Source organism: Macrobrachium rosenbergii, chromosome 2, assembly GCF_040412425.1.
Source record: "Macrobrachium rosenbergii isolate ZJJX-2024 chromosome 2, ASM4041242v1, whole genome shotgun sequence".
NCBI classification, from domain to species: domain Eukaryota; kingdom Metazoa; phylum Arthropoda; class Malacostraca; order Decapoda; family Palaemonidae; genus Macrobrachium; species Macrobrachium rosenbergii.
Window position 1 is genome coordinate 48,609,408 of NC_089742.1, and position 17,028 is coordinate 48,626,435.

Below are 17,028 nucleotides of genomic sequence, written 5' to 3' on the forward strand. Positions count from 1 at the left end.
GTACCACACTTCAATCAAAAGTTAAGACCTGTTGGAAGCCAGATTCAGGGCTGTCATTCAGCTGACTGAATGACTATGCTTTGCAATGTAGAAAGTAATGTAAAGGATACTCAATTATCAAACAATCATAAAACACATTTTGTGTTAGGGGAGAAGGATAATCTGTAAAACAAGAGAAATTAATTGAAAACTTGATCATTCAATGGCATTCTCTGGCAATAATGAACTATTGGGAAACAACCAAAGTTTTGGAAAACAAAAATAGGTTTTAGAAATGTCTGTACAACTGAGAATTATAGAAATGGTGACAAAGGTGGATAAAAAAAGTTATGATAAATGGGTTCCAATAAAAGTCAATAAAGGAACCTTAATTCACTATAAAGTTCGGAAAGAAGTATATGACGTTTGTTGCATTGGTAATATTGCTCAGAGTCATACAGACAGATAACATGCTTGCATTTGGAAACTGCTTATTTTTGTGGAAATGTATGATTATTTAAAATAGAGACTGTACAAGACAAAAAAATTGAAATTAAAAAGTCACATAACTACGTGAAGACAAGGAAAATAGAAGTGGCGGGAAAGGAAAAATCTTGTGTGGATGGAAAACTGCAATGTGAATTTATAGTCCTTATCCATTTACAGTAGGTCTGGGTTTTCCTACTTTTTGGTGTCTGTAGGAGCTCAGCTATCAAGTTCTATTCTCCCAGGCGTTGTTCGGCAGACATACCTTTGCTATGTGTCTATTTCCCTTTTATCATTATCTCCTTAACACGTGGAACTTCCATAATTTCCCTTGGGTATCGTTTTTCACCCAGTCCTGCCATCATATAAAAATAGTGCTTGTGGGTTAAATACAAAGATAAAAGTAACTTGTTGTTATATAATGATCGTTACAATATAGATGATGACATTAAGCAAATAGGAGTTTTATGTATACGGTATTTAGGTTACTGTCAGTACACAGGAATCAGCTAAAGTACATGAAAAGACTGATACTATGCTGACATGGACAACTCATCATACGTAATATTTTCAACAGGGTGTGATAGACAAGTTGTACACCATAGGACTAGCAATACCATCAATTGTGTACTCCATGGAAATGATGGTTAACAGATGAGAAATAAGTAAAAAATTGAAAACTTGATTATAGAAAACTTTATTGGAGGACCGAGGTCTAGACTCTTCTAGAGCATACTGTGCCTTAAGATCTGATATAGGCTTCATCCAACCACTCAAGAGAAATGAAAACAAGGTACTTCATTTGAAGTATGGTCTCCGTAGCAACGAGAATAATCCCTATGAAACTGGTATGGACAAATTTGAAAGCAAAACACCACCTTGAACTATGAAAGAGTATAGGAAAAAAATATGATTGAACATGGTAAATAAAAGTTTAATTAAATAAGCCGATAAATAAGAAAAAAACACGAATGGGAGGTCAGTCTTGAAAATCTACAGGAAATTTTAAAAGAACAATAAAGAGAAAAACCTGACCTATAGAACTGAAAGGATATTGTTAGGAAGTAGTTAAACCAAAAGCGTTAGTGTTAAATGATAAGGGAAAATTAAATGTGAACAAACCAAATTACAATGCGAAAAAGTAAATGAAAGTGAAATTATGCTTCAATCGATTGTGCAGCATATAACATTAGATCTGGTTTCCTGCAGTAGTCTTACAAAGAAGAAAAAGATAAATCATTGGTTATTTTGTTTATAAGAGATGTACTAGATAAGTTGAAAATGAGAAAGCTTTTATGAAAAGCGTACGGTATCAAAGAGAAACTCAGATAAGCGCACCTTAGTTGACAAAATATAGGAGCCGTTTTAAAGAAGAGCCTCTCAATTACTACTACTACTACTATACCACTACCAGATCGTGTTTATTTAGAGTATGTGAGAATTGATTATGTTGGTACGTTCAATGACCGTCCATGAAGCCAGAAAGCACTTGGTGTAACTGGTATATGGAAAGTAGGCTGTGATATACGTATTTTATTCATAGGCCACATCGCGCCAGTGTAGGCAAATAAGCCCAGGACGATAAGGAGAAGGTGTCGATATCCAGGAGACCAGGTGTCAGGGACCTCGATCCAGGATGTTGTTGGTCTTTCCTATACTCGATAGACCCATGTCGTGTTTTGTCAGTAAGTCATTGTAAGTTGGATCCCATATTTAAAGAAGAAAGCACAACAGTAGATCTAAGTAGCCACAGGGATTCGCGCCTTATCCGCATATTTAAAGATTCTGGCAAGCACGACATGTTGGTTTTGGTGTTCTTCCCCTTTCGGTCGGCGGTCAAGTGCGCCAGGGGAAACTTAGGTGCTCGAGTAAAGTCTAAAACCATTAATTTCCGAGGAAAATGAAGGTGATGCAAAACACATCAAAATCACCTAGAAAAGGGTCATTTACCTTCTAAATATTTACCATTGGTAGATCTGGAGTAGTAGCTCCGCGACTGCCCTCCCCGGCTTTTTACAGATTTTTGGTTTGCTAGTTATGGATTTACTTCAATTTTGTCCCACAGATAGTTAACCTGTAATTAACCCTAAAGTCCATCCAACAAGGGGTTTCCATACGCGATCTTCACGAGACAGAGCAGGTACGGCTGTTTGGAACGGTTCATATCCCCTCCGGCAAGTGCAATAACTTATTAACGTATGGGTACCTCCCCTCCCCTGGCCAGTACTAAACACAGCGAAGGGACATTCCATTTGTCGACAACAAACAAATGCACAGCTAGTATCAGTAGCCCTGAAAGTGTAGAAAAAACCAGTTTCCAAGGTAAAAAAGCACAGAGCTAATATTTAGAATTACCAAAGTATTATTGGGTAGTATCAGAGTAGGGAGACAGGGGTATTCAGTGTTACTTTTGGGCCAAGAAGTGACGAAGACCCCTGGCCAGGCTAGGGCATGGCGCCCTAAGCTAGGTTAAGAAGGTAAGGTCTGGTTATGCCAGGACACGAACTTCTAGGAAAGGTTGGGATTTCTCATGCCCACCTCTGTCTCCCTACTCTGCATCTGCTCCGTATTATTTCAATTCAAACTGATATTTGATGTTGGAGTCTTTATGCTCAGATTCCTTAACACGATTAGAACAAAACTCACGCTCATATCTACTGCAAATTTACTGTTACCGAGATATGCACCATCATTTGTCTATGTTTTGCCGTGGGAATGGTGATGGTATTAAAATAAAAAAAAATACTTTTATTTTCAGCTGTCTCTGAACTTCTGGTGACTGTAGCCAATTCCAGCAAGCCGCATGCTTCTTTGTCATACCCTGTCATGAGTGTGCGATTATGTTGGTGTGAAGCAAGAGTAAATTTTACTTAAACCATTATCACATTTTGGACTTGAAAATAACATTTTTATATGTTCTAATGAGCGCTGTGTTCAGTACCAGCCCCATTGGAATGAATGGTAAAACAAACAAAGACAATAAATATCTCAGTAAGAGTAAATAGATTTGAGTGTAAGTTTTGCACTAATCATGTTAAGGAAACTTATGATCACAGCATAAAACTCCAGTGTTAACTAATGGTTGGAAATAAAATATTACCAAAACATTCACAGCAGTTGTACTAGGCCTATTATGTGAATGGCTATACAGGCTGCAAGCATTAATTAAATATGCAAGACCAGCAAAAATTAAATAATAATTTTGAATTGTTAACAGTTAAGGAACAAGCATTTGGAACACCATTTTAAAGATTTCAATACCTAGATGCTAATATAGCCTATATATGTTAGCAACTGTTTATAAACAATATTCAGTATAGAGCTATAATATCTCCTAAACTCCTCAATTTCTAAACATTTTTAGTTTATGCTTATCAATACAAAGCCTTGAATTTGAATTGAAGATCTAAGGAAAAGCCCCAACTTGCAGTGAGAAGTTATGAACTCTCCCACATTTAGCTTATATAATCAAAAACACTAGAGTTGATGTTTAATAAAAAATTTTTATTAACTTCTTTCTTTTTCGTTAATCTATATTCTTTATCTTTGGCGCAGTCAACATATTTGGGTGACACGTTACATAAAATCAGCCAGTTGATGAGTCAGTCCAGATCAGACAATTTATGAAATTTGTTATGGTTCTATGATCTGTTGAGCCTTCCAGTAAATGTGCAACTACAAAACCCCCTTTTTTGTCATTGATTTATGTACAGTATATATAGTGCAGTATATGTATTACTGTAGTTTGCAACTTCATATAGATTTTTCTTTATTTCAGGTGGAAGGTCAGCTGTTGACTGACCAGCTACATTATGCAGTCGCCTATCAGAGTACTGTTTCTTAAAAGTTTAAGATTAGAAATTCAGAGTCGCTGTCGCTCAGCTGAGGCAACATTTGTTAGAAACTGCAGTGCTATATCAAGTGCCCACATAACTTCAGATACAAAATGCACTCCCTGGAAAGATCTTGCAAAGAATTTTCTTCAAGAAGCTACAAATTATCCAAAAAGCTTAGAAACAAAGTATATACCAATGAAAAGCAGTAAAGGAAAGTCTAAGGCATCAGAGGTAAATTTTAAAAATATTCTTTCTGTAGTATACAGTATCCCCTACAGATTGTGTTCCTATAAAATTAAAATTCTAAGATATTTTAGCTGCTATATAACGTTGGTAAGCTTTTTATTGAATTTCAAGTACGGTATAACAAAGTTGAACAGTACTATAGATAAAAAGAAGTTGAGACATCTAATAGACAAAGCCCATTATCTCATCAGGTGTAAGTAAATTGTCTGGTCAGTTACATCATAATGTAGTGGTTCTCTTTACTAAGTAACATATTATCATTGTGTTTTAGTATCTATAACATTTATATAGGTGTTATGATACATTACTGTTTTCTATTTAATCCTTTATATACTACATTGTATTAGCATAGATATTTTTGACAGTCTGCCCCGCATCTTATGTCTAATATGTTGAAGTTCACCATTGTTTTATAAGGATTAAAAATTTTTAGCAAGTCTCATATTGTACAGTACTGTACCATATCTGCATGTTTGTTCAGTTTTGAGGACCTTTATATTTAAGGCACAATGGTACTTTAACATGTCTCATGCAGTCACCATCACTGAGGACTTCCCTTGCAGGATCACTGCTGCTGAAGCTTCTGTTAAAATTCTAAGTGGAGGCAGGGAAAAGAATTACATTATTTATTTTATATACCACATATGTCATTTTTTTTTTCTCTTTTATAGGTTCGACATATTGTTGACTATCGTCAAATTCGTACTGTTGGAGGTAACGGTGGTGATGGCTCCATATCCTTTCTAAGTGTTTTTAAAGTCGACAGGGCTGGTCCAGATGGAGGTGATGGGGGCAATGGTGGTCATGTAGTGTTTCAGGTACAGTATATTATTTTTGTTTAAAAAAAATTTTATTTTCTTAAGAAATTGTATCCATATACAGGTACAGGCAATCCCTGGTTAAGGGCGGGGGTTCCGTTCCTGGCCGAGCGCTGCTAACTGAAAATCGCGATAACCGAAAATCACTGATAATAGTGCTGATAAACCGCTTAACAGTGCCGTTAACCGGTTATCAGGCCTGTTAAACTGCTTACCGATGCCGACAAACCACTTACCAGCGCTGATAAACTGCTTACTGGCGCCGAAAATTTGGTTAACGATGCCGCTAGTCAAGCACCATAACACTGAAAGGCCATTAACTGATGCCGCCAGTAAGCGGGGGACTGCCTATAATAAAGTTGCTAGTAGACCATAACTAATATTCAGAATGATCATAGAAAAGCCCAAGATAAATGTCAGTTTAAAAGGTAATCATGACATATTTTGGGTAATTGTATTCTTAGTAATGTTAGACCTGAAGAAATACATACCCACTGTCTAAATACGTATTCTTAGGATAGCATTAATTTTATTCACGTGTTTCTATGAAGTTGTCTGTTGCAAGAATGCATGGTAGTGCCATCTAAGAGCTTGATGTCAGTGTGAACATAAAGAAATAAACAGAGCAAGTAATTTAGAAACAGAGTGGAAATCCATTGGTTATTATGAATCAGTTGATATATCCACTTATGTAGAAGTAGTATTTAAAGTTCTCATTCTCCAATATGGTAGACAAAATGTACCACATAGACACACTTTGTACGTCATAAACAAAATGTACTTTTGTGTGTGTGTGTGTGTAAGTCATCTTAGGGTTTGTCCCAGGGAGTCACAACATGGTTATAGAAAGTCTGCAGGAATCTGGTCCCTCTTTCAGGATTATTGTTAAATCCAGACATTTGCAAGACTCTGTGGCAACTTTGGGTCACTCCAGTTGATTTATTTGCAATGAGCCCTAACCAGAAGATCTTAATTTATGTGCTTTCTCATATGTAGCACCTTAGAAGATGGATGCCCCTGTGAATGCACGACATAGCCTTTCTTCTATCAAGTATGATCAGGGCAGTTTTAGACATAGTTCATGGCTTCAAGAATATGTGGCTCCTGGTTGCTTTTCTTTAACAGCAGCAGTAATGGTCAACTAATATTTCTTTTTGTGGACATTCTGAGAAGACTTCATTGTGGAAGGAGCTTCAGAATCAACCTTCTTTTGCCAGGTACATGTTAGCCTGGGGATTTCTGCTATTCACTCCTAGAAGTTATCCAACAAAGTCTCAGAAGTAGAGCATTTTCAGCAGAAGGAGCTGAAGCCACCTCCTCCAAGCTTTGTAGAACTTCAGTGCTCAGAATTTACCAAGCAAAATTGAATGAATTCTGTAGTAGTGCAATGTGAGTGGTATTAATCCAACCAATACCATTATCCTCCTAGCTGAATTTTGCTTATTTTAAAGATATCAGAAGAGGCTTTCATTCTCAGTAACTACAGGATGAAGGTCTGCTATTTCACGGCTCTCTGAAACATGGCCTAGGTATGGGATGTCTAGTAGAGCTTAAAAGGTTATAGCAACATTTTGAGATATCAGTCCCTCATAAGGCAAATAAACATCCTAAACGGGACACCTTTCATTTTTCTGAAAAGTCTCTCTTATCATCCTTATGAACCTTTAGATCAAGCATCTCATAGCTACTTATACTGGAGACCATTTCTTCATGCTTTTGCATTGCTGAATGCAACAGCAAACTTCATTCTTTAATAATGTTACTAATACCAGTTGACTTTTTAACAGACACAAACCTAAGATATGGCAGCCAAGATGGCTAAGACCATTCTCTCTCTCAATGCTCGCTAATAATGAAGTGAACCTTCCACTTGTTCAGTTAGACTTAAAGGATGTCCAGCCTGTTCTGCAGGTGTTTTTCCATGAAATCCCAGCTCTCGTTACCTCTTTTAAACAAAATCTTGATGTCAACTCAGTTTGAATGGTGGGTACTAGGAGATGCCAAACAACCTTTGCAAACTTATTTTGGGAAGTGCACGGAATAGGACCTGTTATAGGAATGGAATTTAGGCTAACACCAAGCACTAAAACCCACTTGATCATTTAGCATGGGACCTATAGTAGCATCAGGACAGATGTACCTTCTTCAGTTAAGGTTTGAGATGAGACCCGCTATGCTCAGTGGCCATATCACTTTAGTCCTCCTCTCATTTCCCATTATGGCTTCCTTTGCGACATATACTTTTAGGTGTATCCTGTGAGCGTAATGCTACAAACTTTTTAATTTACTGTTATTAGCAGGGTTTCTGGCATATAAATGTGACTATTTCTCATAGGGCCATGGGTTTAATAGCTAATCTCAGTCCTAGTAGCTCTAAGATGAATTCTAAAAGTCTAAATCAGCTAATTCTGGGATGTTCAGTGGCTCGATCCCTCCCACTTAAATTCTAATTCAGGCAAATTATAAATCTAACTTTTTAAAAATAAAATGATTTCTACAAGCTTACTGATACAAGAATCCAGCCTCCCAACCCCACTGATTTCTGGCAGCTGATTGAAAATTAAGACATTTAACTGTTGGGGAACCAGGGGATCTTTCTGTGTGTGTGCAGGGCCATTGCCATTTTCTTTTGTCCATTAAGCAAGAGCCTGAATCATCTTGGGCATTTGAAGAGTGTGAATGTGGGACTAATTATAAGTGATAGGCTTTTATGAAAAAATTCATTGTCATATTTTAAAGTTGATATATATTTGTGCTGAAACATAGAAGAAGGAATGAAATAGGTTTTTTTATATGAATAGATGGATGAACTTTTGAATGCTGATGATAGATTGAAATATTTTTTTAAATGAATAGACATTACTTTTATTTACAGAGTGATGTTCCCTTTTGTGTGAGTGCATCTTAATAACTTTGACTTCGTGATAGTAATTGGATATTTTTTAAATGAACCTTACCTCTCCATTTTAAAGTTTTTACTTCTGCACCAGCAGTAGTTCAAGCTATACAATGGAGAGGTAAGTATGTAAAAAATAATGTTAAATTAAGTATTTATGTTTTTCCACAGGCAAAGCAAGGATTGAGAAGCTTATCACATTTGAGTTCTTTCATTCATGCACCAAATGGGGAGAGTGGTGGTAATAAAGATTGTCATGGAAAGGATGCTGATAATTTGGTGGTTCAGGTAAATTTATTTTGTAAGCAGTTTTTCTGCAAGTACTTGATATACACATTATGTATTTAATTTTGTGGTAGTTGTTTCATAGTTAACTGCTGAACCATTTGTTTGACTGTTGAGGTATAGATTGCTTTTCGTTCCTGCTTCAGAGAAAGAACCTGTGATAAAGTAGGAATAATTGGGAAATATTGATTTTTTTCCTGAGGATTGTTTTATAATGTTTTGGAATCTGTCGTGCCTGACTCTTAGTGATAGCTTTTTGAACCTCAGGTGTTTGCAGTATAGTTAAGTAAAAGACCACTGAGCTGATTAACAGCTCTCCTGCTGCGAAGGATTAGATTTATTTTGTATAAGAAACCAATTGGTTACCCTAGCAATTACAGCTTATTGTGGAATCGAACCACATTTGCGAGAAATGAATTTCTATCACCAGAAACAAATTCATCTTGTTCTTCACTGTGGCGGTCCGGAGATTCAACTGCAACCAACAGATAGCTGAAACGGAACCCGCTCACCCAGTGAGGAACTATTTGCAGTATAAAAAAGAATGAGTGCTGCATTAATGATTTGCAATGATTTGTATGTACAGTATGTGATGCTTAAAGTCTACAAGTGGAAATAGAAATATCAAATGAGTTTTTCATGAAGTAAAGTTCCTTAGGAAGATGCTGCATGCAGTTTACCTGGAGATGAACAATTGGTAATAATATTCCCTTTATTCACTTCCCACTTGAGTGTTCAGCATCTGGAAATTTTCCCTTCTTCAATTTTCATCTCATCACCTTGAAGAACAAATCCTTTTTGCCAACCCTAGAAAAACCAGTTGACTCAGGTTATAGTTAGAGTGCCTCTAAATGCAAACCGTGTAAAGGAGGAAGATGGGGTGGTATGACTTTCCATCTATAAGATATACTTTTCAGATAAGGACACCATAGCCTGCTTGAATAGTTGTGAAAGATTTAATATATCTCGTGATGAAAGGAGAATAAACATGTTTAAAGTCACAGAAGTGGCATAAATCCATTCGGTAGCAGGATCAGCAACAGGCAAGTGAATAGGCAATGGAGAATTAGCACCTAAATATTCTCAAAAATTACATTCCCAATTAGATTGGAGGACAGATATCTAGAGTGAATATAGTGGTTGATATGAGATGAATATTAATACACATCAAGGATTTGCACTGAGTTCTTTGTTTATCATAGCAATGAAGGTTGCCACAAAGAATGTAGAAATGGAAGCCTTGGGAGCTGCTATATGCAGATAACCTGATGTTAACAGGAAAGTCAGAAGAGGTCATAGGAATGTGTAGGAGATGAGCGTTTAGAAATGTGACCGTTTGTTTTTTGGCTTTATTAAAAACTTGATGAGTGTATTCACAACTTGACCCATATTTCCATGGCATTGTTTAATGCGTGCTGTATAAATTATGACATACTGTTGATCATGTTATTTTGGTTTTAGTTTTTTTATTGACTCTGCATAGTAAAGACTTTCAGTAATACAGTCATTATCAAATTGCAAAATGGATCATAACATTTTAAAGGCTTTCGAGTAATATAGTAATTATGAAACTATTGCACAATTCATCATTATACTCTCTTTTAGGTACCTCTTGGAACAGTTTTCAAGTATAAAGGTGCTACAGTTGCCAGTCTAGAAGAAGAAGGTAGCATGTTTGTAGCGGCACGTGGTGGTGCAGGTGGCAAGGGTAATGCCTTTTTCAAAACAGATGTGTAAGTGTAATCATGTTTAATGAATTTAGGATATCTCTTTTAAAGAGTAGGGTGACCTTTCACAAAATTACTTCTTTTCATAATGAACCTCAATGTGCACACATTTAAGTGATACCAGTATTTTTACTGTATAAAGAAATAAATATGTAGTGGGTACTTGCAAAACATTTCTTATTAAGCTGATATTTTGTATTACTGAACAGAAGTATTTGTATTGCTTCTAATTTCCAACATGAATACTGTACATGAAAATGGTACTAACTGATCTTTTATGATTTTTAATTAATGGTTGGATAATACTCAACACATGTTAGATATATAGAAACACTATCATGATATTAGGTACCAGAAATAATTTTTATTGTCTTTCATGCAACAGTACTTCAGCCTCTGTTTCTCTTCTCAGGAAGTATCACTTTATCTGCCATATTACTGTAGATGAAATTCTTTGAATTTTCTGCTTAGGGATTTTGGTGTTATAAGTGTCCTATCTTTCAGGGATCAGGCTCCACGCGTTTCAGAGTTTGGTGGAAATGGCGAAATATTTGAATATGAAGTGGAGCTAAAAACAATGGCTGATGTTGGTTTGGTAAGACAAAATGTGAAGCATTGTGTTTAATCTCTTATGTAGATTATTGTCCTTTCTGTATTAGATAAAAAGGCATTGCCATCTAATAAAAATTTCTAGTCAGTCGACCATTTAAGTACTAAAATAGCATTGTGTAACATTATAATGAAGCTTTTCTTCTCTAAGAAAATTATGTAGAAATGATGTGCTGTTCAGTGGTAAGACTAGCAAGAGTTCTAAAATCACAATCTGTGGGGTGGTCATTTCTAGGAACATTACCAAAGTCTTTATTTTTATTTTGAGTCTTGAATATGAAAGATATTTAATACTCTAAAACAGATCTTCCTGGTAATTTCTAAAATTTCCGTATTCTAATAAACAGGATGACATTTAGAAGGTAGGAATCATTTTGTCACTCATTCATCCTCTCTTAATTTGAGGAATTCCTTATATACGGGTCTTTCTTTTCAGATTGGGTTTCCTAATGCTGGTAAATCCACTCTGCTACGCGCAATTTCAAGAGCTCGGCCAAAAGTTGCTTCTTATCCATTCACAACTCTAAATCCTTATATTGGTATGGTCCAGTATGCAGATTATCATCAGCTGGCTGGTAAGTTTTAAGCTAATGAATCATTGTTGTTCATATCAGATACACTGAAGCTCATTTGTATTCACAGAAAGTTATTTTACATTTTGGGTACAGTGTTCACATTTAATCTAGTGATCATTTGCTGAAAACGAAAATATAGTTTTAAATTATCCCCATAGAGCTCCTGTTATGTATTTGGGATGCAATGACATGAATGGCCTTTTATTCAGGTGCCTTTTGTAAGACAGGTCACTGTATAATCACATTCATACTCAGACCAACAGTGTCTTTTGGATAGGTAGAAGAAAACATCTGTTAATTTTTTTAACTGCTTTATTTATATGCTGGGTGATATTTCATTACAAAGGTTTTGTATATATGCACTACAAAACTCATTTTTGGTAAAACACTCATTCTTGCTTACTTTAATTGCCTGCTTATTTTAGTCTCATTTTGAAGCCAAATAATTTTGATTTCTTGTAGTGTTTGAATATAGGCATCAACAAACTTACACAGCCAGAGTAACTCTCTTAAGGTAACCAAGAACATAAATTTCATTATGTTCCATGAATAGATATTAAGAAAAAACATATTAAAGATTTATAAGTTCATTTTGTATCATGGAAAAGTTAATAAATTTCCTTTTCAATATATGTACTGAATTGTAATTTATGTTCATTATGTATTGCATTAAAAAGCTTTTGTATAAGGAAAAATATGCAAAAAAGTTATAATTTTCTTTGATCTGTCCAATTTTTGGGGAAGATGGTGTTGAGCCATTCCTGATACCCTCTAGTTGTCATCCCAATGCTACCAGACATCAAAATATTTTTGTATGTTTTTTTTTAATAAACCATGGATGACATCATTTGGAACATCAATGGATGAAAATCACTTGATGCCATTTAACATCATCAGACTATCAGAAGGTTAACACTTGATCATATGTTTAAATTACTGTAACTCTCTCCATCATCATGCATACAGTAGTAAGATTATCCCCTTTCTGTATTTGCAGTTGCTGACATACCAGGCTTAATTGAAGGTGCTCATCGAAATCGTGGGTTAGGCATAGATTTCTTGAGACATATAGAGAGATGTAGTTGTCTTCTTTATGTGTTAGACGTTTCTCAACCAGAACCCTGGAGGCAGTTAGAAATTCTCATGTGAGTTCAAACTATTCAGTTGATGTTTGTATGCATACTTTTGTTAGGGAGGTGTCTTAGTAGTATTGCCATTTGCTACGTTTAAGCTGTGAAAAATCCGATAAGAGTATATGTACAGTATATTGAGTACATGGTCAGTGTTATTTATATTTATGTTATATTGTAAGTATTTTATCATTGTATACTTACATAATCTAGGTTTACTTCATAGGGATGTAAGAGGTTAATGATAATTTTACTGGTGATGCAAATTATTTTTTGTTCATTATGATCATTCAAGGTGATGATACTGATATAAGTCATTCAAATATTTTTAAGGTATGAACTAGAGCAATATCAGAAAGGGCTTTCACTGCGTCCTCATGCTGTCGTTGCAAACAAAATCGATGTGCAGAATTCAGAGGTAAGTGCTTAAAATGAAATTTGCAGATGCATGTCAGTGTTTTTCAAAACTGCTGTGAAACATTGTAAGTAGTAAGTTTATGTAATTTTTTTTATGTCAGGATTTATAAACTGGCAACCTCCATGGCCTAAAAGAAAGGATAAGGAAAAAATGTATTTATAATCATCAAAGAAAATGATTTACTGATATACAATGCTTATTGATTGAATTAATATAACTCAGGTCACAGGAAGGAGAAAGAGACTCCAAAGTATGGTAGTTGGGAGGAAAAGACACTTAAGCATTCCAGAGATTATTGACCCATAGACAATAAATGTGGTGGCTTAGTAGGTGTTAGGTGTCTGTCTAAAAAGAGGAGGGACTCTCTCCTTCAGGTGAACTGAACGTGTGAGATGTTGCTGTTTTAGGTAGAGAAAGTTCATAACAGACTTCCTCATTATATTAATTTTTAATGGTATGATTCTGACTTTCTTAATTTTTACTTTTTTTTTTATTATCATGTTGCCTCAAATGGATTCCACGGTTACTTTTGATCGAACACTAAATTACCACAGATACTTTTGACTGGTGTGTTGAGGCTTTCACATAGCAATTAAGCTCTAAAAGCAATAGTTATATACTGCAAAATATTGCAAGGGTTTTACGACTTATAGATATCTTACAAGTAGTATGGAAAAATGTTCTCAAGGACTACTGTTATTATGCTAAATGAAACAATGCAAAGCTTTACAGTTTCTGTATTTTGTCTTTTGATGTAACTTGATGTAAGTTCTAATGTGTAATTTTTCTACAGTAATGCAAACCATTGCCTTTTATATGGAAGTATCTTTCAGCTTGAGCTGGAAACAGTTAAAACTTGGTAAAGAGGTGATTAACCAGGTGGTTAACTGGGCGAGATGAGAAGTGTGTTGGGGAGTATCCTTCACTCACCAACTGTTGCACTCACTTTTCCTTCAGTTACAGGGATTAAGCCCGGCGGTTGAGGTGGGACTGAATACAAAAACTGTGGTTTATATACCTAGGAATAATACAAATTGTTATCCAAAATTTGTTATTTGTTCTTATGGGAATACAAGCCATTACCTTGTATATAGGACACTTACTTATTAGGCAGGAGATCAGTCCCCTTTTAACTGACTGGAGCTGAGAACCACCACAGAATTGCCATGATCCTGCTTGCCTTGCAAGCTAGGAAGGTCGTAATTCCTGAACCCCTATCAGTCTGGCAAAATACTGTAATTGGCCAGAGTAGTAAGGCCCCTGGCCTGAGTGCCCCTTCCAAGGTGAGAAAGTTTCACTCAATTAAGGACCATTTAGAGAACCATGACATCTCCTGCATGAGAATTTACATCAGAATGCAGTTTGGTCTTGGTTAAACCCAGAATTGGGTGCTGTACCAAACTCTCCCTAGTAAAAGAGAGGACGAGGGAGATGCCTACCAGTCATCGACTGAGAGAGGATGCCCGAAGTGCCCTTACCTGTGCCCTGCCCAACTCCAGTATGTACTTCAGCCTATATGCTGTCAAAACATGGAATAAGATGGATGGAATCTAGTCATTCCATTTCCACCTTGTGACCAAGTTTTGACTGGTTTCTAGCTTGCACTGAAAGATTATGTAAAAGGCTCTGGTTTGCGTACCTGGGAAAAATACAAATTGTTATTTGAAATTTGTTATTATATTTCCACAGGAAAATGTTGCTGCTCTTACAAAAGTGATTGATTTGCCCATTGTACCTGTCAGTGCTAAAATGGGTCATCAGTTAGTACCACTGCTTTCTCTACTGCGACTTCTTGTGGATCAAAAAGACAAGACAACTTGATATCAATACCAGTGTTCCATTATGTAAATAATGATATTTGTGTATATATATTTTCCAAATTCCTTTTTTTCAAACTGTTAGAATATACAGTACTTAATTACATGTTAACTGAGTTTTTTCAGTCATTATGTAATAGGCTAAAGTTAGAGAAAAATTAACTCAATCTTACATTCTGTATGTTCATGTTCACTGTGCAAGATGATGTTTGAAATAGCATTTTATTTTGCTTATTAAATTAAATGTTTTGAAATTTTTGGACTTTGTATCAGTATTTCCAGTAGACTAAAATAAAGTGAAGAAAGTAGCTAGACAGAAGAAAGATAAGTATCCATAAGTGGGGGTAATTAATGCTTTTTTTCACTTGTGGGATTTTTTATAGCTACTTTCTCATTTAGGACTTAACTCATTTGACTGTGTACTTCTATTCAAGGACTGTTTCCCTTTCCTGTAACTAGTGCTGAACACACACTTCACTATTGTACTCTTGCAGTCTCATGCCCCTGTCCAAGTACCCCCTCGTAACAGTAATGTTACTACTTTACTTAATTTTTATTACTAAAACTTAGCATGCTTCTACTCTGCTAGATTTTTGTCATTTTAACACTACTGTATTAATTTACTTTCATTTTTACATTTTCTTTTCCTTGTAAAAGTTACTGAGGTTCTGTACTGCTATGTCTCTAGTTTGAACAACCAGTGCTATCTTTTTTTTTCTCAGGAGATATTATGGTGTCTAAGGTTATGTCCTGATCCTTTATTGTCTGTAATTCCGTACAAGAGAATAAATGTTCAGTGTTGTCACTCTTTGGCTCTACAGAGATCACATACCTCTCCTTGTATTTTTCCTTGGAGTTTGCCTTCAGATCTAACATATTGACCTGGTCTTCGTTAAATGACAGCATCCTTTGCTGCAAGTTCTCTAATATACTTGTTCCTATTGAAACCTACGAACCTCAGCTTCATCATTTGCTTCCTCTTCTCATCCAGGGTCTTTTCATTCTCTTCATTAATTTTCTTCTTTAGTTCCTCCTTTGATGATATTTAACATAATTTCTCATGCTTACATGCTGAACCACTTTCTAATTTCTCTTGCTTACATGCAGAACCACTTTGTCCCTGTGGTCGAAGGGGAAAAAAAAAAGTGAATGGTGATGTAAGGCACGTTAAGGTTGTTCCCCCAATCATCCCCTATAACCACGTAATTAACAATCTTGTTACCAAGTTCAACGACTACTCCAGCTCGGGCTGAGGAAATACCCCTTTATAAAAGGTGCCAGTTTGTATACCCAGGAAAAATGCAAATTAATTTTAAGAAATTGTTATGCTTGCAACACAGTTCTGCAAGAAGCTCCCAGTATTCTGATCCCATCTGCAGACCTAGGAGTGCAATCAAGAATTCTTCCCACACCCATGATACAATCTGGACATGTATACCTTTCCTTCATTCTCCCTAATCAACTGGGTTCAGATTACACAAGGATTCAGGATGACCTTGGCAGCTCCTCATTGGCTGGAGGTTGAGAGGTTATGAGATCTCGTAGCTCATTAGATGCATTAGATGAAATCTATATAAATGATACAGCTACACTGTCAAACAGCTTAGGATAGGAGGAATTAAACCTAACAAATGATGTAAGGCACGGTTACAATAGGTTGGTTATATACTTATTAGTAATGTAACTGATCAGAGAATTGCTAGAAGAAACAAAGATAGGGTTGAAACACTGTGGCACTTTAACTGATCAGAGAAGAATCAAACTAGAAAAATCAAAAATAGGGTTGAAGTGGCACTGGAAAGGCCCAGCAATATCAGCATTTATGTTTGCTGTAGAAGTCATGAAGTTGATCAGAAAAGAAATTAAAAGAAATAATATAGATCACAATTTCAGCCCTTTACATCTCCACTTCCTTTCCTGCATCTTGTTGTCCAACCTTTGAAATTATTCTTTCTTAAGCCAACTTGGTTTTTCTCCCACTTTCACTGTTAGATCTTTATACATTACTTCACCTCATTTTCTACATATCTTTTTCCTGCTGTTCAACCTCACCAACTTCCTTTTTTTCATTGTCTTAAGTGCAGAATGGCAGAAAGTGCCCCAGTACTTGGTTTTATAACCTAAATTTCATTATTCATTTCTTCTGAGGTGTAGGCATCATTCAGCCACTCGAGGGAAACAAAATAAGGACCCATTCATTTGGAGC

At 35.8% G+C, this 17,028-nt stretch overlaps 1 protein-coding gene across 3 annotated transcripts; it reads left to right on the top strand.

Moving 5' to 3' along the window:
* Positions 1-1,800: 1,800 nt before the first annotated feature.
* On the top strand, positions 1,801-15,080 carry LOC136846455 (mitochondrial ribosome-associated GTPase 2). Of its 3 annotated transcripts, none has more exons than XM_067117247.1 (10): positions 1,801-1,918; positions 4,244-4,532; positions 5,219-5,365; positions 8,433-8,549; positions 10,152-10,279; positions 10,778-10,868; positions 11,319-11,457; positions 12,455-12,602; positions 12,921-13,005; positions 14,695-15,080. In XM_067117247.1, the coding sequence occupies exons 2-10, from the start codon at positions 4,278-4,280 to the stop codon at positions 14,824-14,826; spliced, it is 1,242 nt and encodes a 413-aa protein (XP_066973348.1). In that variant the 5' UTR covers positions 1,801-1,918; positions 4,244-4,277; the 3' UTR covers positions 14,827-15,080. The 3 variants fall into 3 exon arrangements, with proteins under 3 accessions (XP_066973348.1, XP_066973358.1, XP_066973338.1); XM_067117257.1 differs by having other exon boundaries at positions 1,843-1,895; XM_067117237.1 differs by having other exon boundaries at positions 1,844-2,150.
* Positions 15,081-17,028: the final 1,948 nt, after the last annotated feature.